The sequence below is a fragment of the Rhineura floridana genome, chromosome 1 (genome assembly GCF_030035675.1).
Source record: "Rhineura floridana isolate rRhiFlo1 chromosome 1, rRhiFlo1.hap2, whole genome shotgun sequence".
Lineage (NCBI taxonomy): Eukaryota > Metazoa > Chordata > Lepidosauria > Squamata > Rhineuridae > Rhineura > Rhineura floridana.
In genome coordinates this window covers 302560056-302585725 of record NC_084480.1, presented here as the reverse complement: position 1 = coordinate 302585725, position 25670 = coordinate 302560056, and the positions used below count along the sequence as shown (strand labels likewise).

The following is a 25670-nucleotide window of genomic DNA, read 5'->3' as shown; positions in this document are numbered from 1 at the left end:
GAGTTGAAGGACACACTCTAGCCAGTCAAAAACACTCACACAAGATGGGTACTAAGCAAGTCTAGCCGGGGTATGCTCTGGGGAGAGTTCCGAGGGCCACCCAGAGAGGCTCGAAGGGCCTGTGGCTCCCCATCCCGAAGTACAACAACTTCATAACAGCGGCACCACTAATAGTAATCGCATATTATTGCATATTATTTCTGGTTGTGGCCTTTGTTGTTGTTTTTTTACAAACTTTGCTATGGGGCCCTATAAATAAACTGAGGCTGGGCAGCTGAGCGAGACCCCGGTGCCAGGGCAAAAGTTTCCATTTCCAGAGATTGTGCAACAGGCAACAAAAGCAGCCAGAGCAAGACCGCCGCTTCTCTCCAGAAGACGCTCCAGAGCACCGATAAACAAAGCCACGTGTCCTCCTCCCCGAGCGAGGGGCGGAGCTCCACCACCTCTTCCGGCAACAAAGACCCACCAGCAGTCCGCAGATAAATACAGAGGCGGCCGGAGCGAAGATAGAGAAACCGATCGGTGGACAGGAAGAGCAAAGGGGATTCTGACACGGGAAACAGATCACAGTAATAATTATAATTCTTTCTAGTGATCTCAGGCGCCCGGACCAGGGACTCCCCCCCCCAAGCCGAGCCCTTCTTAGGTGCCTTCGTTTGGGGTGAGAGAAAAAGAGGGACAGGAGATCGTGAGGACACTCTTGCTGTTGATTTCTGGCCAGCAGCGATGCCTTTTCTAGGGCAGGATTGGCGATCCCCAGGGCAGAGCTGGGTGAAGACGGCGGACGGCTGGACGAGGTTTCTGGACGAGATGGAGACCAGCACCTACGTCAGCGATCGGAACAGGTGAGGCTGAGGTAGCCGGTCGCCCGCGGTTCTGCTGGCCTTTCCAAAGGCTGCCACAATTATTGCCGGTTTGTCTTTTTTTTTTTTATAAAGAGATATTTGCTAGGAATGTTGGACTGTCGAGCGGCGGGATGCTGGAGAGGTGTATATATAGGGCAAATCCTGGATCACATCGCCGTTCGCATATTTACAAAAATGAAGCATACTTGCTTTTGCAAAGAGTAATAGATGATGATTTATATATGTGTGTTGTTATCCCAAGTTCATATCTGTTCGTGCGAGGCTGCGACGCCTTTGTTTATGTTCTTGGGGCTGTGGCGTCATTGCGGGAAGGAGAATCGTCTGGCCAGCTCAAACCTCTCCAATAATCAGCAGGCGGAGGGGAGAGCGCATTTACTGCCTCCTGCAGTACAACAATGGATGTTGCCAGTTTCAGATCTCCAGATGTATGGTTCAGCTCGATAATGCTCCCCGCTTTTTTTTCTTTTACTTCAGATGGCAGCGACTGTCTGTCTTATCCATCTCTCTCTGTTTGGGGTGGGTGGGAGAAATGAAGCCATCACTTGGATTGTTGAACCAGGAGGGAACTATTTTATTATAACAATCTGTGTATAAAGAGATCGAGGGTTGTGTCCAGTGTTAGTTCTACTCAGAGTAGGCCCTTAATAATGGACATGGTTCCATTGGTTTCAGTGGGTCTACTTCTATAACTTAGTTGGGTACAACTCAGTTTTTAAAAAAGCAAAAATAAATATTGGGACGAAGTGCCGTTATCTCAGTGCATAGGGAAGAAATAGTTATTTGTGCTCCCAAGAGCAATTCAGCATTTGTTGATCAAGAGTAAGAATGGATGGTCACGAAACCTGAACCTAAGAACTGTCTCCAGAAATCTTCAGGTGCTCTAAAGGCATAAGGTGGTACAACTCTCCCTAAAGCAACGAAGGCTCTTTAAAAAGATGGATTGCAGCATAAGCTTGTAGGATGCACTGCCCAGTGAAGTCTGCTTGGCACCTTCATTGACATCTTATTGGTGTCAGGTAAAGACTTATCTTTTTTCCCAGGCATTTGAAAGACTGAGATAATGTTCTTTGTGTTAGTGAGCTGCTGCTAAAGCCTTCTGTATCTGTATGGGTGGTGTTTTATTATTTAGTTTTTATGGTATGGTATATTTAGTTTTGTTTTTAACAGTGTTGTAAGTTGCATGAAGACCTTTGGGTAACAAGCAAGTAATGAATAATAATAATAATAATACACTTTCATCAGTTCGGATTGGTATTTGTCTCTCTTTAGCCCTACCCATCCTTTTCTTGGGGTTGCCACCCAGAATTTTATTGGCTCCACTTGAATTGTTTTCTCCTAGCTGGCTGTCAGAAATGTTAAGGCTCAAAGCTGGACAAAAATTCCTTGCTGGACCATTCTTGTTGTTGGCCCTCAAAGATGTGCCAGCCTAGGCTAGTGCAAGCTTATGGCAAAGTGGCTTTGATGCTGCATTTGTAGAGCACACTTTTGTGCCCTCTAAAGGTAGTGTGTTGTGCATGCAGCTACGTGCACACACTGTGCTGCCATATTGACTTCCACCCCTTGATAAGAGGATGATGGAAATGGCTGGCTGGAAACATTTTGCGTGGTGTGACTGTGTGTGTTGTTTTCCCAGCTGTCATGCAGACAAATCAGCCACCCCAGAACCTGAGCCTCTCTTTCGCTCTCACTGCGTGCTCTTATGCTTTAGCCCAGTCTTTTCCCAACCTAGTGCCCTCTGGATGTTTTGGACTACAGCACCCATCATGCCTGCCCATTAGCCATGCTGGCTGAGGTGGTGGAGTTGGAGTCCAACAGGATCTGGAGGGCACCAGGTTGGGGAAGGTTGCTGTAGACCACTTCCTGGGCAGCACAAGCCCATTCATGGAGCCCCTACCAACATCTAGTGGGATACCAAATTCCAAAGTGCAGCAGAATAGTCTGTTTCTGGACAGACAAGGAAGCGATCCGTTTGAGAACGGAGCTCTGTGCATGTCCAGAGATGCTCAGTCATGGAGTACCAGTGTTTTGTTGTTTTGCTGTTCTTTGGAAGCAGCCATTCTAACCTGCCTCCACCCATATTTCTCTCCCTTTCATGCTCCACACAACCGTAATCTTCTCCTCAGCTTTTGACCAGGTCACTGCTAAATCTCTCCATGTCCCTGAATATCACTTGCTGTGAGACAATCCCTCCCCCCAGTTTGTGCTGCAGTTCTCCCTCTCCATCGAGTGCCCTTGGTCACAGCATGCAGCTGGGCACAGAGCTCAGAAATATAATGCGACATAAATGTGACTTCTTCAGTTCAGGGAATGGAATGATCCTGTAGAATCCAACTCTTCCCAGAAAGTCTTGAGAAACCTGGAAAATAATTTGGCACATCAAAGAATCCATGAGTTGGAACAAGAGCCGTTAGTATGTGACTTATGGAGGAGAAAGGTTATCGGCTTAATCTTAAGTATGTGTTATGTAGGAATTAAAACATAGACAACCCATAGGCCATCAGTGAGGATTCTTTTGATGGAAGCATGTGTGTGATACGTCATGCAGAGCGAGAATTGTGTTTGGAACACAATTATTTCCCCTTGTATCCATCTAAAATGTTCAGGAGATAGTTTTAAGATGGATGGTTTCTGTATGAGAGCCAGCTTTCTTCTTGTTAGGGTTTTGAAGCTTCTTGGATGGGTTTGCTGAGCAAGCAAGAAAATGTGGAGAAAACAGATGTAACCCAGCCTGCAGCTTTCTTGGAGCAAAATGTTTTGGTTTAAAGTTAAACTGATGTGAGTCCCCTTGTGTGTGCAGCTCTGGCTGCAATCCTTTGCATGCTCCCCTGGCGGTAAATCTCACTGAACACAATGGAGTTTCATTCTGACTGAGGATGCATAGAATTGCACTGGTATGGCTATTTTGGAATACTTGGTCTTTGAAAATGGAATTGCAAAGCTAATTGAATTTAGTTGGACTTCTAAATAAGCAAAAGGAAGTACTTTTCAGATGTCAGTGAGCTATAGGCTAGAACTCTTACCTGAATATTTTTGAAGGTTGACTTTCTGTAACTTCTGCTTATGCTTTCCAGGAAAACAGCAGTTTGAGTAACATAAGGATTAGTTTTGCAAAATAATTGGTGGGTGATTATTTTGTTAAAATAGACATTTGTGCAACAGGAACATTTTGTCCCCATTAGTGTAGTTGTGCTTCAAAACCTTTATTCAAAACAGTATCAGTTTCATTACAAGAAATTAATACTGACAGTCCAAGTGGCTTCAGAGCATACAATAGTTAAGATGTGGAACTAAGTGAAATGGGCTGAGTCTATTTTTAAACTCTTAGAGCTCTGTTGGTTTAATATATTGAGGCTTTTGTTAACTCAGTTGTGGCAGGGCATTCTGGTTTATTTTGTTTGGCATCAAACAGAACGTTGGCCACTTAAGCTGAGATTAGTATTTATATTTTTTTTCTATGCATTAAAATGAAAGATTATTAAGCAATGGTCAATTTAACCCCAATATCCTGCCTTCAGCAGAGGCTGATGCAGAAATGTCACAGATCAGGGTGTTTTAATTCATGTTGGTCCCACGAAATACATGGCAACTGAGAAAAGGTTTGATTGGATCAACTACTTGTTTCATTGTTTGGGGGCTGTATTCAACTTACTCAGAGTAGATCCCTTGTAATATATGAACCTAAATTAGTCATGTCTATTAACTTCAGTGGGTCTACTTTGAGTAGGACTGGCATTGAATATCACCCTTTTAGTTTGTTTGATTACCATTCAAAGATTTTCACAACAACATTAAAGATATGGTGGAATAAATTCTTGTGGGGACTAGGTTACATTGTCAGTAACCTAGCTGGGGCCCAATTTTTTGTTGTTGAGGCTGCTAAATTTGTTAAAAGTTCACTTGATTATTGTTGTTTATAATAATAATTATTATTATTGCAAAGAAAGTGGACAGTCTTTGGACTTCCTGGTTTTTGAAACTGGAGTGGCAAATCTAAATGCAACAATTTTTGGATTAAGCACAAGTGGCAGACTTGACAGCGCATGGGAAGAATGCACTGATCATTTCTTTATCATTCACTTGGCATCTCTCACAGCTCCCTTGTGTGATATTCCACCAACTTCCTGTGTGATAACAGTAGTCCATCCACATGAAATAGCTTGGAAGGAAAAGCCTTGCTGCAGGGGATAGCTTGGAAGGAAAATCCTTGCTGTAGGGGGAATAGCTGTGTTCTTCTTCTTCACAGTGTTTAAAAATCTGGCTAGATGTGCACTTCTAGCATAGCAAAGGTTAGGTGCACAACTGCCTAAGTATTTATAAAAATAGTATATGAAACTGTGGGGCATTGCTGGGTGGGGGAGGAATTGTGGCTGGGTGTTTACTCAGAGCTATTGCTTGCAGAACAGAAGGTTACTGGTTCTTTTTTTATATAATGGACTTTTTATTAAGTTTTCTCCCAAATAATATTACATCTTAAACATTCAAAACTTCCACCCTTCCCTCCAGTGAAATTACATTTTTCATCAAGTGCAACAGTCAAAATACAGATACAGAGCCAAGATTACAAGAATGAAAATCCAATCTCAAAGCCCTGAAATAATATTTATTTTATTTATTTTTATTTATATATTATTTGATTTATGGCCCGTTCTTCCTCCCAGCAGGAGCCCAGGGTGGCAAACAAAAGCACTGAAAACACTTTAAAACATCATGAAAACAGACTTTAAAATACATTAAAATGAAATATATAAAAACATTTTTTTAAAAAAAGGTTTAAAAATATATTAAAAAGCAATTTCAACGCAGACTGGGATAAGGTCTCAACTTAAAAGGCTTGTTGAAAGAGGAAAGTCTTCAGTAGGCACCAAAAAGATAACAGAAATGGTGCCTGTCTAATATTTAAGGGGAGGGAATTCCAAAGATAGGTGCCACTACATAAAGGTTCGCTTCTTATGTTGTGTGGAATGGACCTCCTGATAAGATGGTATCTGCAGGAGACCCTCGCTTGCAGAGCGCAGTGATTGACAGGGTGTATAAGGGATAAGATGGTCTTTCAGGTATCCTGATCCCAAGCTGTATAGGGCTTTGTACACCAAAACTAGAACCTTGAACTTAGCCTGGTAGCTAATAGGTAGCCAGTGCAATATTTAAAATTCCCAGTAAAGATTTTGTATACTATATACAGCCAAAGAGTCAGAAGGGAAAAAAGAAAGTTGCTGGTGCTAGCCCTATTGTCTGTACCTTTAAAAATGTAGAGGGAGGGAGTGCATCTCAGTGGCAGAGCACATATTTTGCATGTACAAGGTCTCAGGTTCAGCTCCTGGCATCTCTAGTTAAAAGGATTGGATAACAAGCATTGGGAAAGATCTCTGTCTGAGGTCTTGGAGAGCTGTTACCAGTCAGAGTAGACAATACTGAGGCAATGGAGAGATGCTATACAAGGCAGTTTCTTGTGATTTGCCTTGATGTTTTTTTGTTACGTGAACACTCTTTCACTGGAGAATAAAATCTCTCTGCACATTCAAATCTAGGTAGAAGCCTTCTCCATAAACTCTGCAGTACTCTAACAAGTTCCTGGTCATATCACATGATATTGGGCAATGAAGCACTGTTGAATCATCTGATCCGGTGACATTTCTATGTCCTAGTAACATAGCCCAGTAAACAAAGATACAGTTTCTATTGAAGATAAGGAGATGACTTTTGCTTTGGGAAAACACAGAGAGATGAGAGGGGAGTCGGGTGATGCTTCCTTAGATGATACATAATGACTGTTGCTCTTTTAGGCTTCAAATAGCAGCTGTTCTGTTCAACAGTTCTTGATCACTGCACCATCAAGGGCATGCATTGAGCAAGCCAAGCCAAACATACGGATATATCAGGATATTTCTGAACACTTCCAGAAATGCCTAGACTTTCTGGGCATTTGTTGATGAGCTGTCTGAAAATAATGCATTTCTAGACTGGCCAGTTCAAATAACAATATAAGAAGAGCCTTCTGGATCAGGCCAGTGGTCCATCTAGTCTAGCATGCTGTTTTTGCAGTGGCCAACCAGATGCATATGAGAACCCTGACTACATGTTTTAGGTACGTAATGCCTGGTCAGTTCCCCACACTTGTAACATTTGGTATTTTCTGTTCTGCATTTGATCAGATAATTTGGATCCTTCTACAATTTCCCAGGCAAAGGACTTGAATTAACCCAAGGCGCTCAACGCTTTATTTTGTGACCTGCACATTTGACTCTTTCCAGAAAGGTAGCCTTGTTAGTCTGTGACACTTTTATTTATTTATTTATTTATTTGATTTATATCCCGCCCTTCCTCCCAGCAGGAGCCCAGGGTGGTAACAACATTATCACAACAATGAGGGATTTCTGACACCTGAAAGATCGACAGATTTGTTGTGGCATAAATGTTTGTGGAATACTGCCCCCAAAATATGTATTTAACTCTGGCACCTTAGAACAGTATTTTTTTTTTGTACTGTTGCTTACTGATTTCCAGTTGTGTCCATGGGTCAGTCTTCCCTGTATAAATCCGTGATTCTGCCTTCTGGTAGAACAGAGAGCTATAACCAGAATGACATGTATTTCACAAGTATATGAAGTATACAAATAAGCTGATGTACATATAGTTGCTGGATTTACATAATTTGTTCCACTTCTGCTGGGCACACAGAAGGAACAGCATAATGGACTAAAGGCCTACTTTCCCTGGCTGCTAGAAATCCAGTTCAGCCCGAATTCCAGCCCAGCTCACGTTCTGAGATTTCAGTATGCCTTGCAATTCATGCCTGTATTTGCAGCCTTAAGGTAGAAGCACTTTTTGGCAAAGCTTGGAAAAGTTACTTTTTTGAACTATAACTCCCATCAGCCCAATCCAGTGGCCATGCTGGCTGGGGCTGGTGGGAGCTGTAGTTCAAAAAAAGTAACTTTTCCAAGCTCTGCTTTTTTTGCGGGGGGGGGGAGGAAGAAGCTGAATTTTGTGCCTAGTATATCAGTTTCTGAATTACACAGTGCAGTGACGGAACTTCAAAGGGGCAGGGTAGACCAGATTAACATAATGTCCTTTTAACATGCTTACCGCTGCATCAACACAAATTACTAGCCACGATGACTAAACTCTGCCTGTATGCTTCTGATCGGCCAGTTGCTGGAAATTGCAGGAGGGGATAGTGCTCTTGCATTCATGTCCTTCTTGTGGGCTACCCATAGGCATCTGGGTGGCCACTGTGAGAAGAGGAAGCTGGGCTGGATGGGCCTTTGGCCTGATCAAGCAGGCTTTTTTTATCTTCTTAAGTTTGAATCCCATGCTTCCCTGGAAGATAATATCAAAAGTACTGTTTCTCCCACCTTCATGCCACCAGGTTCAGAACTTCACCAGTCTCAACTCCAAAGCAGAAGTGGGTAACCTGTGCCCTTTCAGATATTGTTGGACCCCAAATCCCATCAGCCCCAGCTGGAACTGCCAGCAGTCAGGGATGATGGGAGTTGAAGTCCAACAACATCTGGAGGGCCACAGGTTGCCCTCCTCTGTCTTAAACAGTGTGGCTGAAGATGTTCTTCAGACTTCCCCCACTGCACTTGACATTTTCCAAGAAATTCCCCTTTTCTCCATTCTCTCTCCTTTTCAAATTTGTAGGGAATCTAGAAATAGGATGTCTGGATCTATTCTCTTGAATGTAAAAAATAATTTATCATGCGTTATTTGATTGTTGCACTTAAAGCAAGATCTTGGGTCCTAGGTGACTAATCCCTTGCTATGCTGTACATAGTAAAGAAGCGAGTCATTTTCTTTGTTCATTTGTTTCTTTTACTTTTAGACAGTCAAGAATGAAATTTAATATAAAATTGCAAACTGGCCAGGAGAATCTACAATAGAGTCAGCTGTCTAAAGATGACTCCGAATAGGATCTTGTTACAAATGAAGAGGGAATGTGATATCTCTCTGCAGCAGAGCATTTTGTTGTATTTCTTTTAGACAAGCTTTTAAAATAATTTATGACCCAAGTATTAACATATAAGGTAATGAGACCAATCACTGTGTGAATAAGAACTGGTATATGTAGCTGTAAAATCAGAGATGTAATTGCAATGCAGATACCCTGACACAATTGTTTCAGCTCCTTCTGAAAAAAGAAACCAATATGGGGGGGGGTGTACAGATTTTGCAGGTTGTTACTGAAATCCTTAGCTGTAATGCTGTAGTCAAGGCTGTGTTAAACCTGCAGGTCACACAGCCTCCATATTCAGAACAATACTTTGTACAGCAAAGCTAGTAGAAAGTGAAGTATAACTGAAAAGTGATAACAAACTATGGGCAGCTATGTGCCCCGTGTCGCCTTAACCTGTGGGCATTGTAGGGCGGTGGTTTGCCATGTTTCTGGTACCGAGACCCACAAGTCCAAATTAACTTAGTAAAATGACCCAGCAATTTATTGTCACATGAATTTTGGACCTTAGGTCTTCTTTGCCACCAGCCCTCAGAGAGCGGTTCCCAAGTGTTAAAATGTAAGACTTGAGCCTTTCCCACATTCAGTTGCAGCTGTCAACACAGCATTATAATATGCCAACAAAACAAAAAATAGAAAGAATATTAATCATATTGACTGTGGATTACAAGCATTAATTAGTTTGGGAAATGATGCTGTAAATGGTGTGGTGGTGTAGAAAAGGGGCATTAGATTGGGATCCGCTGACAGATTGCTAGATGATTGGCAAGCATTACAGACTCCTGTTTAACAATAGGGGCTGGGGTGGGAAATAGGTAGCATCCCTGATCTGTGGTAACCCAGGTGTAGATTTGTGCCCTGAATGTCCATTTTGCATCTGGCTCTGTTTCTGCAACCTCCCTTTTGCACCTGATTCCCATTGGTGGCCTCAGGGTCACTGTTAAAAAGAGCACAAAATGGATTCTGTAAGCCTGAAGCCTGCCCATGTCTTTAGTCCCACGATTTGCTCCTTTTCACACCTCTGCCTTGCACTGCCTCAATCAACGCAGTGAATAAGGCTATGGGAGGTATCTGCCTATGGTGGGAACATTGTTTTAAGTGAAAATATATATAATGCTGGGTAGAAAAAGAGGAACACCAAACAAGAGATGGGTTGATTCCATAAAGGAAGCCACAGACCTGAACTTACAAGATGTGGACAGGGTGGTTCATGACAGATGTTTTTGGAGGTTGCTGATTCATAGGGTCGCCATAAGTTGTGATCAACAACAACAAAGCTCCCGTGGTTATGACTGAAGGTGACCCTCCCCACAACTTGGATCACCTTGAATGCATACCCTAATGAAGGGTTAGCCAATGAGGTGCCCTCCAGATGTTGTTGGACTCCCCAACCCAACAGCATGGCCGATGGTCAGGGATGATGGGAGTTGGAGTCCAACAACATCTAGAAGACACCATGTTGGCTACCCCTGCGCTAATGTCTGCATGAACAAGGAAGAGGGTGGTTTTTTTTATCTGTTACCATTCTACTACACATCTGCACCGCTAGGTACTACAATAAAGACATCCAAGTTAGACTAGACATATTTCAGAGAGCAATTCTTTTCCCGACAGTTTGTGAATATGGAGCCTTGACATTCGTAAAGTGAATTGTGGCCAAGTGGAATAGACTTCTGTAGAAAAATGCTTTAGGCCAGTAGTCTTAAGAGTCATTCTACACATGCAGGTCATTGTGTAGAGCAGATATCTTTGCACCATTTTAGATTGAAAATGAAGCTAGTATGTTTCAGTATTCACCATAGGGGGCTTGCATTTAGAAAATCAGCACACCAGAGGGAAGACTATACCAGAACCTTTGTGCCTGACATGCAAGTTCGATATTGGTGTTGAGCATTTTTGCATCCCTGGGATTTCGAACCACCTGCTGTATAGAACTGCTGATAGCCCCCTGTTGTTCTCCTCAGTCATCCATGTAAACTGGGTTGTACAAGCTCCACTCCCAACGCTGTGTTATTTATAGACCTTCCAAAGTATGCATAGCAATTTATAGATGCATGCAACCTGAGTGTATCCATTCCTGAGGATGTCTGCAGTATAACCTAAACATGACAGAAGCAGGAAGTGATGACATCAGGTGAGGAGGTGTTACGCAAAGGTCATGAGGTTGGTTACTCAACTGCCATTTAATCATGTGTGTGATTGCAGTCATGGCCATTGCCTGCTTGTCTGACTTTCATCAGGACAGTCTAGCAAATTGCCATTGCCTCTTGTCTCTTGTCCTGAAAGGGACAATTCTTAGCACATTTCCTGAATTTGCAAGGTGTGTATGGGAAGGGATGTGCTCTATGGCTCATCTTCTTTATTAAAAAAAAAAAATCCCACTGTGCTCCAAATGTGTATGTGGAATGCCAGTAGCAGGACAGAGTTGGGCCACATTCCCACCATAGCTGGGATAGCTGGGAAGTGTATTTTGTGAGGGGTTAGAGCTGCAATTCCCAGAGTTCTCTGGGAAGAGGGACTGACCACGCTGACAATTGTAGCTCTTTGAGGAGAATAAAGCCTCCTAACAACTCTCAGCACCCTTTACAAACTACACTTCCCAAGATTCTTTGGGGGGGAGCCATGGCTGTTCAAAGTGGAATAAACTTATGATGGGAATGTGGCCTTGGTGCTGGAGCAGCAAACCTGAGCAGATTAATTTGATATAGAATTTGTTATGGAAATATATATATGCAGAGATACTCAGCGGTCTGAGCTGCCTGTGTGCCAGTATGCGTATTTACCTATGTAGCAGGCTTTTCACTAGAAAAGACCATAATGCTTGGAAAAACAGAAGGGAGTAGAAAAAGAGGAAGACCAAACAAGAGATGGATTGATTCCATAAAGGAAACCACAGACCTGAACTTACAAGATCTGAACAGGGTGGTTCATGACAGATGCTCTTGGAGGTCGCTGATTCATAGGGTCGCCATAAGTCGCAATTGACTTGAAGGCATATAACAGCAACAACAACAGCAGCAGGCTTTTACCCTGCATTTAGATCACTGAGACTTAAGACTTAGTAAAATAAGAAAAGCTACTTTATTTATAGAAATACATAGTAGATAGGAAAGGCACACCTGGTTCTAACTAACTAAGTTGGAGACGCAATGCCCAGACTTGGGCATTACCCTCATGGCTCAGGAGAGAGACCAAAGACAAAGATGTCTCCTCTGTCCTCGGACAGTCCAAGAAGAAGACAAAGGAAGGAGGGGCAGGTCAGCTTCCCTGAGCATATCAGTTTACAACGGAAGGAAGTTAGGCAGAGAAGAGCAAGCCTAGCCAGTTGGAGGACCGTAACTCTATCTTCCTTCTGGAATACAAACAAAAGAACCCGAACAGGAGTTGCTATTGCCCCACTTGCAACAGAATTACTAAAGAAATCTATTTGGTAAATTAGTGTGTAAGTTTGTACAGTGGGACCTGGTGTACATTACTGTAGCTGCAGAGGAGCCATTTCTCTTCTTCCATGCCACTGCGGTAACGCTTGGAACCATATTATGGATCCCAGCTCCATCACTTAGGCCGCATCTGCACTATACATTTAAAGCAGTATCATACCACTTTAAACAGGCATGGCTTCCCCCAAAGAATCTGGGGAACTATAATTTGTTAAGGGTGCTGAGAGTTGTTAGGAGACCTCTATTCCCATCCAGAGCTACCATTCCCGGAGTTCCCTAGGAAGAGAGATGGACTGTTACACCACTCTGGGAAAGATAGCTCTGTAAGGGGACAAGGGGTCCCCTAACAACTCTCAGCACCATTCATGAAGTACAGTTCCCAGGATTCTTTGGGGGAACCAATGACTGTTTAAAGTGGTATGATATCACTTGAAAATGTATAGTGCAGATGTGGCCTTAGATAATCTAGAGTAGTGCCTTTGGTTGTTCCCTGCGTTGGTGAGGCTTGTGTGACGTCAACAGGAAATTGAGCCTTCACTGTTACTGCCTGGTCTTGTGAAATGCTCTCCCAATATCATTCATTTTTAAACAGTTGCTGAAAACTTTCTCTGCTGCCAGGCTTATGCAGACAATTAAAGGAAAACACTTTTTATTTTACACTTAGCTCTGTGGTTTTTGGTCTTTACACATTTTTTGTTGTTTATGTATGTATTTGCTATACACCACTTTGATATGTTTTATGAGATTGTGGTATATAAGCATTTTTACTAATAAATAAGCTTGTGTGGGTCCTAGTCACCTGGTCACTGCCCAGACAGGCAGTGACTGGATAAGAATAACCACGTCCATGTAGTTCACATATGAACATACTTAGCTGTCTCTAAACTAACTCAGGTCATTGATCCATCCAGCTGTGTATCATCTACTCTGACTGGCAGCAGCTCTCCATGGTTGGAGGGCAGTCTTCTGAAGGTGGGATGGGAAACCTCTTCTACTCAGTGGAGGCTCCCTGTGTAATTTAGGACCTTGGAAGGGCAGGGTTTTAAATAACACAGGGTGGAGGGGAGAGAACAGAGCGTAGTGTCCTTATTGCAACTCTCCTTACTTGCCTGTTGCTTTTACTCATGATGGGAACACCTGAAGAGGACTGTTAGTGACTTAAGTTGTGATTAACTTGTCCTGTTGACATCAGTGGAACCACAGTTCAACTAATTTGGTCTGGATCCAACCCATTATCTTCAACTGGCAGAGGAACACATAGGGGAAGGCAGCCTTCCTAGGCAGGGAATTCCAGAGAGCAGATGACAGCAGTGATAAAACTCTACTGCTGACAGCTGCCTGTGATGACCTCACCTGCATGAAAGATGGGCTATAAGCAGAGCCTCGCTTGCAACTCTTAACGTTGGAGAAGGTGTCTCCTTGGTAGGGATGTCAGAGAACTCCCATGCAAGCAAACAGGAGCAGAACTTGCTGATGTTTGTTTATTTGCCCCATGTCTGGAATGGAAATGAATCCAGCAGATACGGTCAGTATCTGCTGCTGTTGTTGCTTTCAGTCTTCAAATGATAGGTAATTGATTATGTCCCCCTGCCATTTGCATTGTGTTTCCTTTGCACTGAAATGCATAGGATGGAACAACTTAATGACAATGTAATTGACGTAATTATGTACATTGTGTAAGTTATGTAATTTCGCCACCATGGGCAGCAAGATGGATAACGTAGTTCTTGGCGGAAGACAAACTGTGGTGGAACAGAAACAGTGCTGCATGTGACAAATACAGGGTGGAATGGAAAATGGTTCCTTCTTACATCCCTATTCCTTGGGTATTCAAAGCCCAAGCTTTAGGGCAAGGATGAAGAAGCTGTGTCCCTCCAGATATTGATGGGCTACAACTCCCAATGATCAGACAAGATGGGAGCAGTAGTCCAGCAACAGCTGGAGGGCTACAGGTTGCCCCATCCCTGAATCTCTGAAACAGACCCAAAAGCTAATAGGCTCCCAAGGCAATCTTGCATCATGTGTTGACTTAACTGTTGGTGTTTGTATTCCATACTCCTCTAAGTGAGGTTGGGAGGGATTATTCAAGTTACGGAAGAGATTAAAATTCCCACCCTTTCTGCTTTCATCCCCAGTTACTACAGAAAAGAGGACTATAATAAGGAGAACATTTTAAACAGCATGAACTGTGATGTTGCTGTAAAGAAGAGAAAGAAGGACCAGCTGAACAACAAGACAAGGATTCAGTGTAAGGCATTAGTTTGGGAGATGTGTTTTTTTAAAAAAACAACAACAACAATAAACAATTGTGTTTGGAAAGGAGGCACGGAGAAACTCCACACTTCTCACTCCAGGAATTGATCTCTGCCGCTCTTCGAGAAGTCTCTGGAGAGATTTTGCACTTCTTTAGCCAGGGAACTTGAATCTGTGGAAGCTTATGCCTGGGATCTTTGCTCCATGCCTCTGTAGCGTTCAAATTTCTTTCATTTGCATTTGGCAATAATCTGTTTCCCAATGGCACATTCAAATGAACTGTTTCCAACTTCTCCCCTATTCAACTTGCATGTGCACGTCCCTGGAGCTTGAACTGGTTCTGTTCTGCATGGTTCTTTCAGTGTGTGCCCTGAAAGCTCAAGATGGCCAATGTCTAAAAGCAGATAGAAAAAAGTAAAAGGTAAAACTAACTTCAAAGGTGTGAAAAGCTCCCTTTCTGATAAGACTGCTCAGAGGATGCATATACACCATACATTTAAAACACATTTCTCTCCCCCCCTCAGCATCCTGGGAACTGTAGCTTGCCCTTTACAGAGCTATAATTCCCAGCACCCTTAACAAATGGTAGTTTCCCAGGATTCTTTTTTTGGGGGGGTGCTTTAAATTCATGATGTGTATGCAGCCTAATGTCTCACCAACTCCTGAGAGAGCAAAATATCTCCCAGCCTTGATTTTGGCTTAGGGACGATTGACTCATCATAGAGGTCAAAGCTTTCCCTGTGCTCAGCTCGATAAATCTGCCTTCTGGCTTTGTAACCTCCCCACAACAGGAACCTAAGTTTGTCTTTGTCCTTCATCGCTCCTCATAGCACAGACACCGAGCTTCTGCTTGTCACTGGATTCCATTTGGTTTAGGCTGTCAGTGACTCCAAAACTTCAGTCTATATTCCATTCCAAACATGTTCACACCCCACTTTGCTAGTTTCTGTCAGTTTTGCAGAAAAAAAAGAGAGGAAGGACAGGCACCAGAGTGTGAAAAAGCAAGAGAGGCAAAGCCTTAAAGCTAGTCCTCAAAAGTAGGACTGTGTTTTTTTTAGCCTTTAAGGCTGTGCACAGTGTTGGCCACTGTGAGAACAGGATGCTGGACTAGATGGGCCTTTGGTTTGATCCAGCAGGACTTTGATTAGGTCCTTACTGCTCTCCCCAATTATGTGTCTCACTGAACTCAATGGGATTTAACTTGTGACTAGAAATGTATAGGATTATTCCTTTTTAAAACATTTTGGATCCACTGACGTGGCCCAGGTTTAGAAATAGATTACCTCAGAAGTAGCCTATCCATCAGTCCTCTTATTCACATTTTCAGAATCCAATTCCAAAAGTTCAAATAAGATTTTCCCTCCCCAAAGTTAAATGATGACAAAAACTAGCCCACAGCTGCATTTTTTAAAGAATGCCCTACATATAAATAGCCTTAATTTCTCCCTATGTCCTTATTTTTTTCTGTGTAGCATTGTGGTGCTGGAGGGCAATTTTTGGCTCTGCTTTCAATCTAATATTTCCCTGAAATTAACAAAATTAATGACAGAAACTTCAGGTACTTCCCATCTCTCTTGGTATCTGGCAAGACTTATTTTCTCTGGCCTTGACTGACAGATTAACACTTTAGAAATATTTTCTGCTGAAGTGCTAATATTCACTTTTCCCGCGTCATTATTTTTAAATGTGAAGAATTTGGAGCAAAAAACAACAGTTATGCTTCTGTTTTCATGAGGCCTGATTTAACCCGAGGGTGTTGGGGACAGATGGTAAACAGGATTTGTGTTGCTTTAAACCAAGAAAATGTGTTTTTGTTTGAACAGATTTTCATCAAGAAAAGTGGATTTACGTGCACAAGGGAAGCACAAAAGAAGTGAGTACCTATTATTTTTTCAAACAGCGTAATTTTTCTGAAAGCAGCCAACGTATCTTGCGGAAGGTCCCAGGTTCAAACCCTGATTTCTCCAGTTAAACAAAGCCACAGGTAGCAGGTTATGTTTCTGCCTAAAATCCTGGCAAACCATGACAATACTGGGCTAGAGTATATAATCTGACCTGGTAGTTTCCTATGTTTCTATTTCTGGTTTGGCTCAAATAAATGATGGATGGAGAGCCAAATACTCCTCATGTGACACTCTAAAGAAGGTCCTTGCCCTTGAAATTCTTTGGAGGGACCATATTAAGGTGTTTGGAGGTCAGACAAAAGCTTGCAGGTGCTTAGCTGCATTGGAGCTCAGTCTCTGGTGATGTGAAGCAGGGTACCCGATTCCTTTGAACTCATGTTGTCCTGCTGAGCTAGGTTTCAGACTATGTTCTCCTCTGGCTGTGTTCCAAATCCCAGGTACAGTAGGGCCCCACTCATATGGCGGGTTACGTTCCAGACCCCCGCCTAAAAGTGAAACCCGCCTAAAAGTGAAACCCGCCAAAAAGCGGAACTCCATCAATAAAATGGTGCCTGACGCCCGAAAAATGCTGTAAAAGAGGAACAAGTGCTGTATGAGTGGGGCCTTACTCTAATTCAAAACCGCCGTATTAGCAGAATGCCAAAAAGCGGGCCCCTGAAAAGCAGGGCCCTACTGTGCAAAAAAAGCATACGTCCTCCTCCTTCTTTTTCAGCGTCATGGCTACTGCACCCTTGGAGAGGCCTTCAATAGGCTGGATTTCTCAAGTGCCATTCTGGACTCCAGGCGGTTCAACTATGTCGTACGGGTGAGTGTTGCTCGGTCCTCAGTCGTAGGAAAAATTTTGTTTCAGTGAGTGAGTTTGTGTGTTTTTTGTTATCGGACAAAGAAATTATATATTTCATTGTATGTTTCCTTATTTGCCGTGGGAGCTAGGAATTTAAGAGCTAAATTTGTGTCTCGGCTTTGAACTATCTATGTTTGTAATGGCATATTGCTAAACAAAACAATGATGGTTTAATGGTTAAATGGTGTCGCTCAGCAAATGGCTTAATGCCACTGAAACGTTAAATCTAGATGGGGCTCTCAGGAAATCCAGAGGCGAGTCAAAAACAAACATGGAACATGCGCAAGAGTCTGCATATTTATAGACCTTTAAGTGGGGTTTTTAAAGCAGCCTCATTGGTTTTTGTTGACACCACCCTGCAATAACCAATTGAAGATCACGGAGAGGGGGGGCTTCAGACCTCCACCCCCCCATGTGTTGAAAGAGTCTAATTGAATTGCCACAGACTGTAATTTATTTTAATGCCATTGCCGTTTAACTCCAGCTTTTATATTTCCTCCCCCCCTTTTACACCCATGTGTAATATATACCTCATAGCTGCGAATGACACTCCAGGTGTCTCACGCAGTGGGTTCTCGTTCACAAAAGCTTAGGCCATAGTAAGATGTGTTAGGTGCAATCCAACTCACATGTACGCCCAACTGAGGGGAGTTGGATATGGCAGATCTCCAGCTGAGCTGGCTGGGTCCTGGCTCCGCCAGACTACGCAAGTGTAAATCCCTCAGCTGGGGCTTAGCTGGCCCAGGCTGGCTCAAGCGAGGCTCATCCGAGACCGGCGTAAATGAAGGTAGTGTAAGCCAGCATGTCGGGGCATGCTGTAAGGGGCATGCTGTAAGTGTAAGGGGCATGTCGGGGGCGTGTCAGGGGAGGGGCTGAGGTGAGGGGACTTAAGCCACATCCAACTTGTGTACGGAGCACCTGCAGGTCCCAATTCAGGCAGAAGTTACACCAAGGAAAAAGATTGGTCTAAGAAAATAAACACAATAGTAGTGAATGGAGAGGGCTTACTCCCTGGTAGGGGTATTTGGACAGCAGGCTTTTATTTTCTGGTCCCATTGCGCAGCTCCTGGCTGAGTTGGTGTTCAGCCAACACAGAGGCTCGTGAACAGCAATTGGATGCGGTGGAACTTTACACCCGCTTCTCTTGCACCAGCATCACTTACACCAGCTTCCCCTATTAGATTTATTTATTTATTTATTTATTGCACTTGTATACTGCCCCATAGCCGAAGCTCTCTGGGCGGTTTACAGCAACCAAAAACATTAAAACAAATATACAATTTAAAACACATATTTTAAAAACAATTTAAAACACAATTTAAAAATTTAAAATAATTTAAAACAATTTAAAACACATGCTAAAATGCTCTGTTAGGCTGCAATCCAATACACGTCTACTCAAAAATAAGCTCCATTGAGTTCAATGGGAGTTACTCCCAGGTCATTGCATAGTGGATTGCAGCCTTAGTCTTTAAAGTCCCCAAGGCTTTTATCCAACTAAGGTTTAGTTGGAGTAGACCCGCTGAAATAAACAGCCCAAAGTTAGCCGTGTTTATTAATTTCAGTGTGGGCCTTCTCTGCGTAGGACTAGCATCAGATACAGCCTCAAGGTTTGTTCTTGTGTTTGCTGTAACAAACTTAACACGACCACCCCTCTGGATTTTTTTTTTTTTTGTCTTCATATGTTCAGTGAACATAACAGAATTGCTCAGAGTGGAGAGTATATACCCAGCAGGAAATTTGCTCATCCCTTTTGTTTGAGTCATTTCCTGGAGACTTGCCATGATATATTTTGGGATGTCGCTTTGGCTCTTAAATTTTCAGTTAGAATGCTCTAGTTGGTTGCAAGGGCTACAAACCTTTTTTACTGGCATGTGCTCTCTCTCTTTTTTTTTTAAGTTGAGCTGGCAGAAAAACAGGAAGGGCATGGAATTTAGGAAATAGCTTACCCACAGCTTGCTTTCCAGATCAAAATTGTGTTATCCCATTTTGTACAGTGGTCTTTCCCAATCTGGGGCCCTCCAGCTGGTTTGGGCTACAACTTCCATCAACCTCAGACAGCACAGGTTGGTACAGGGCATGGAAAGCCAGAACTATAATGGCAAGAGTCAAGAGGAGAAATGGGCAAGTTGAGCCTCTTAAATCCCAATAAAAAAGTAATGCCCCATAATCAGTGTGGTGTAGTGGTTAGAGCAGGTGTATCTACATTGGCCATGCTGGCTTGAATTGATGGGAGTTGAAGTCCAACAATATCTGGAGAGCACCCTGTTGGCTACCCCTGTGTTAGCGTGTTGCACTAACATGGGGGAGCCTGGGTTTAAATTTCCCCTCAGCTGTGACATTTATGAGGTGATCTTGGGCCACTGGACCCTGAGCCAGGGTTGTTGTGGATAAAATGGTGGAGAACCTTGCACGCTTTGCTGAGCAGCTTAGAGGAGGCCCAGCATTAAAAGATAGTATAATAATCCTAATAATCAACAAGGAAAATAATCTGATACGTGGCCATGTTTTTTATTATGCAAATATGTTCCCAGTGCCTTTTGATTACAAAGTCTTTAAATTTTTTAAAAAATAACATATACCTTTTGTGGCGTCTTAAAGACCAAATCTCAATCCTATGCATTCTTACTTGTGAGTTAGCCACAGAGTACTCAATGGGGTGAGTGCATTTAAACTTGCAGCTTTATTTTGGCATTAACAGGTATATTATAGCATGAGACTTCTCATTTTGTGGTGTTTGCTGTAACAGATCAACACTGATAACCCTGTGGAGTTTCACCATTTGAGGTACGGCGGCTTTTAAAGGGCTGCTTTGATGCGCTGTAATTAATGTGCATATAGTCCTGAAAACTTGATAAATGGTTGTTTTTGATAGTGATTTATTCAGTAGTGTAGTGGCAAATTCAGAAGTGCAGGGGGCCTTCATAATAGTCACAGCCACACCCTTCACTGCCACACCCCTTCTAAGATTACACAACTTCCTATGATTGTGGAATAATCTGGTCAAACTTGAACATTGCTTTCTGCTTACCTGTCACTGTCACCACTTGACTGTCCTTTCTCACTGTCACCTCCTTTCATTCTTACTGGCTCCACTCAGCAGGAATGGACAAGGAAACAAATTAGAAGACACTTCTCAATGGCTGACATACTCCCCTTTCATGCTGATTAGCCCATTGGATGCTGGAGACATAGGGACCCTTCTGGGACCCGGCTCGCAAAAAAGTAAGGGGTCTAAGACCCCATGGGACCCTGGATGACTACACCCTTGGATTTATTGCTACAGTGAACAAAAGTGAAATTCTGGTGATTGGGGTTGAGAGAAGGGGGTGGATTTCAATGCCCTGTATAGTTCCCTTTTGAGTACCACCAGCATCAGAATAGCCTATATTTTGTTGTGTACATAATGTGTGGTCATGTTTGGATGGCACACTAAACCATAGTTTAGCATGACATGAACGGGCCATAGTGATTCTTGGGCTCCTCCCCTCCCCTGGCCCTGTCATGAGGAAAAGTTCAAATGCTTTCGCTTTTAATTTCAATTAACCACAGTTTAGCATATCAACATCCAAATCCTAAACTGTGGTTAATGCTAACAATGGTTTGTTTGACGTAAGCTTGTTTCAAAGAAAGCATAGCTGAAGCTGAGAGTAATCACAGTTCAGATGGCTCAGTAAGTTTGCAGTTAATCTAAACTGGCAGGAAAAGCTTCCAAACTTCTTGTGGCTGCACTGAAGGAAGGGGAGAGATCACAAAACCGGGGATCACTGTGTTGCATTCTCTGAACCAAGCCATAGAATTGGGTTTTTCTTGACACTCACATTCATTTCAAACATGCACTTAGGGAGTGAGACAATATATATATATATATATATATATATATATATATATATATATATATATATATATATACATACACAGAGAATATGCACAGTCTGTTCCAGGATTGAGGAATTTACTAGGGAAAAAATTAAAATAAAGTCCCTTCTATACATTATAATGTAGGTGATAATTTCTGGAATGTAGCACTCCATAATATTATTTATCTGCATTCAGATGCATAGACTTCCCAAAAGAGCCCTCAAAATGACCTACTAATCAGTTTGTTTTTTAAAAAAGAGTAACGAAATAACAATTGGCATATAAAACAAAATAATACATCAAATTTAAGCTGCCAAAAATGCAAGCAGCATAAAAACAAAATCAATGACAATATAAAAACATGTAATAATATAGAATAGCTCTTAGTTTAGGACATTTTCAAACTCTTCTATTCCTCCTGCCCTCGAGATTAATACACGTAGAAATTGCAACATTTAAGAACTTATAAATGTTTTTTCTCTCTCCAGACAATTATCTTACTTCCTGGAGCCTCACAAATTGAGTGGTACCTATAAGTTCAAAACTCCCTAATTCAAGCTAGCTGTTGGTTTGGCAAAGAGAAAACAAAACCTTCCATCCAAGCGCCACAGCTCAAACAAGAACACAGTGATTTACATAAATTGATCATATCGGCCAAGTCCCTGGTGGATAATAGCTCGCATCATAAAATACCACATAAACAGCTGAGCTGGGCTTGTGTGTCTGGAAAGCTTCTACTATACATGGAATTATCTTACTGGAGTTGGTTGCTGCCAAGGCAGCAAGAAAAGCAGAGAGACGAATGAGTGATAGTTTGTGGCTATAACCCTCTTTTTGGCTCATGCCAAGTCTATGGGGCTACTGCGCTGGTTTCAGCAGTTGGACCAGAGTGAAAAGAGCAAAGTTCTGGCACATTGCAAGTGCTTCTGGTGCATGTTGGTGGAGGGATAGATGTGCCCCTTAAAAAAATGCAGAGTTTAACAGGAGACTAGGGTTGGGGAGAGATTTGATTCAGTTCACATGTAAAGGTGAATTATCAAATTCATGCTTTCCAAAACAATATGAGAACCGAAACACAGCTGTCCTTTGAAATTTGCACTTACCTAAATTTTGCATTGATGTGCTCCAACCAATGTTTTTTAAAATGCATATGTTAGGGGAAAGTGTGCATAAAAATGAACAAAGTAGTGAGAATATTATATGAAAATACATTATGCTAGGGAAAATTGCTTGCAAAAATGTGTACATTAGTCAAAACTGCATACAAAAATGTGTTTTATTAGGATACATTAGCACGAAAATGATGATGAATTTTCTTTTTCTAAAAAAAAATACCAAACTACTGCAGAAAAGGTGGAGAACTGAATTTAAGACTAGAAAAATGAGAAATGGAGACAACCAAAATTGGCTGATCCCTACATGATGGTAGCTAACATACAATCAAACAGCTTGTGCAAAAGAATGAGGGTTGTAGCTTTAGTATTTTAAGTTTCTCGTATTTGGGGGCATGGAGAAATATCCCAAGAATATCATAAGAACATAAGAAGAGCCTGCTGGATCAGGCCAGTGGCCCATCTAGTCCAGCATCCTGTTCCCACAGTGGCCAACCAGGTGCCTGGGGGAAGCCCGCAAGCAGGACCCGAGTGCAAGAACACTCTCCCCTCCTGGGGCTTCCAGCAATCTTGGCAGGGTTTTTTCCCCAAAAGTGTAAGGACAGTTCCATGATGCAATAAGCCAGGGTCAGGCAACCTGTGGACCTCTGTGATGTTGGACTACAACTCCCATCATCTCTTGACTGTTGGCCACGCTGGCTGGGACTGATGGGGAGTTGCAGTCCAACAGCATCTGGAGGGCCAAAGTTCCCCTTGTCTGCCTTAAAGGAAAGGGAGGATAAAATTATAATAAGTAAATAAACCTGGGTTTAAATCCCTATTCAGAGCATGCTGGGTGACCATCGAATAATCTTTCTCATTTAAACTAAGCTATATCACAAAGGTATTGTGAGGAATAACCATACCCTGCCCTTGGAAGAAGGATGGGATACAAATGGAAAAGTAAATACATTTTCCCCCCTCTATAGCCTTAAGGACTTCTTTACCAAAAAAAACTTGCTTGGAGCTCACTTATATGTTGGGCAGGGCAGGACAGTCCATGTAGGATTGCACCACGTGGAAGTATGCATCTGTCAAGCTGGATGTTTGAAAAAGTTGCCCAATTTTAGACAACTGTGCTGACTGTCTGAGGTGTTCTGTGTAGGCAGATCAGTGGCACATTCCTTTCTCCAGAAGAATTTGCCATGTGATTTGCTCTTAAGCAATGTTTTGCAGGCGTTTACTTGCTTTCACCACAAAAGCAGAAGAAAGGATGTGTGTATTAATTTACATGGGGAAATCCAAAGGAACTTATTCCAAGGATATTGCATTACAGCTGGAAGGTTCTGGCTTATTTAAGAACATAAGAACATAAGAAGAGCCTGCTGGATCAGGCCAGTGGCCCATCTAGTCCAGCATCCTGTTCTCACAGTGGCCTACCAGGTGCCTGGGGGAAGCCCGCAAGCAGGACCCGAGTGCAAGAACACTCTCCCCTCCTCAGGCTTCCGGCAACTGGTTTTCAGAAGCATGCTGCCTCTGACTAGGGTGGCAGAGCACAGCCATCATGGCTAGTAGCCATTGATAGCCCTGTCCTCCATGAATTTGTCTAATCTTCTTTTAAAGCCATCCAAGCTGGTGGCCATTACTGCATCTTGTGGGAGCAAATTCCATAGTTTAACTATGCGCTGAGTAAAGAAGTACTTCCTTTTGTCTGTCCTGAATCTTCCAACATTCAGCTTCTTTGAATGTCCACGAGTTCTAGTATTATGAGAGAGGGAGAAGAACTTTTCTCTATCCACTTTCTCAATGCCATGCATAATTTTATACACTTCTATCATGTCTCCTCTGACCCGCCTTTTCTCTAAACTAAAATTTTTGTTTACATATCGTTAACACCCTTAGTTGGAGACACTTTGAGGTTTTAACCAGGGATTTCATACCCAGGACAGGATCCAGTGGCCCAAATTTGCTTCTGAAGCTTTAGGACAGGGGTGGAGAACCTTCGTCGAACTAAGGGCTGAATTCCCAGTTGGACAACTCTCTGGGGCCCACACATGCCAGTGGTGGGCAAAAGTGGGCACTCAATGAAGGTGAATTTTACCTTGTATAGTAAGCTAGTTTCTACACACATTCACATACCCCTCTCTGTCTTACATCCAGGCAATCAAAATGTTGAAGGAGATATTTCAGCCGGGTAAAAATACTCAAATGGGAAATGAATTAGGGATAGTAAAGGATGTTGCCTGGAGAGAGTCCTGAGGGCCTCATAGAGAGTTCTTGTAAGGCACATTTGGCCCTTAGGCCTGAGGTTCCCCTACCTCAGCTATAGTACATTTGTGAATTTATGCATGGAGACTGGTGGCTCTGATGTCAGTGGAGTCATGAATCTGCTCTGGGTTTTAGTCTGAACTTTCGAGGAGCTATCCAGGGTGCTGAAGTTCGGACTAAAACCTGGAGTCACAACCCCACTGACATTGGAGCCACCAATCTCTACAGGATGCATGCATTTATAGGCTGCCCTATAATTAAAGTATATCTGGGAACCTTAGAGGGATTTAAAGAGTGGTTTTATGGATAGAATTATGGACGGAGACCAAGAAAATCTGGACTTGAATCCCTTCTTAGCCATCAATCTACCAAGGTGGCCTTTGGCCAGTCACTTTTTCTTGCCCAAGCTAGCCCACCTCACAAGGTGGGTTGTGTGGATGACATGGAGGTGACCCCTAAGCATGCAGCCTGAGCTCCTTGGAGGAGGGATGGGATAAACATTATTGTTGGATGGTTGGTTACCATTCAGTTTTGTAAAACTATACATATGTATTTTTAAAAAAATTAATTGAGAAATGGAAAGTGTTATATTCATAATTTGCTATGCACTGTTGCATTGTTCTTAAGTCTTGGGTTCCCAGATGATGGTGTGCGACAACTCCCATCATCCCAAACCACTTACAAAGCTGCCTGGGGATTGTAGGGCTTTTAGCCCAACAACATCTGGGAACAGAAGGCTGAAGAACACTGCACTGTATCATCTGAAATAAATATTTTTAGGCAGGAATATAAATCTAATAAATATAATATAAATCTAATAAATAAATAATAAAATATTTTGGACCATGTGAAGAATGTGTTTTGTTACACTGGTATGCAGCAAACATTGCCCAGTTCCGCTTAAACATATTAATTTTCTGTTTTCCTTATTCCACTCTTAAATAGCTTGTAAGATTTGCCATAAATGCACAGTCATACATCTTTACTTCCTATTCTGTTAAGAGAGGGTTTGCATCTTTTTCTAGCATAACACAGTATTGCTGCAACAATCATACAGGATACAATGGGATAAAAATACTGTTTTATTTAAGGGATTTTAAAAACCTTTCCTTAGGGTTTGATGAACTTTCAAAATGTCCTGCCTTCTTTAGAAAGTAAAGCAACTTTGTAAGAATATATAAGAAATCATAAT

At 42.4% G+C, this 25670-nt stretch overlaps 1 protein-coding gene across 4 annotated transcripts in view; it reads left to right on the top strand.

Moving 5' to 3' along the window:
- Window positions 1-452: 452 nt before the first annotated feature.
- Window positions 453-25670, top strand: part of FBXO32 (F-box protein 32) — a 39200-nt gene continuing 13982 nt past the window's right edge. Inside the window, exons 1-4 of one of the 4 annotated variants that reach the window (XM_061606098.1) lie at window positions 453-845; window positions 14393-14505; window positions 16334-16383; window positions 17127-17219. In XM_061606098.1, coding sequence (XP_061462082.1) covers window positions 727-845; window positions 14393-14505; window positions 16334-16383; window positions 17127-17219 — 375 coding nt within the window. In that variant the 5' untranslated portion in view covers window positions 453-726. The other 3 variants (XM_061606124.1, XM_061606106.1, XM_061606116.1) reach the window with 3 other exon arrangements.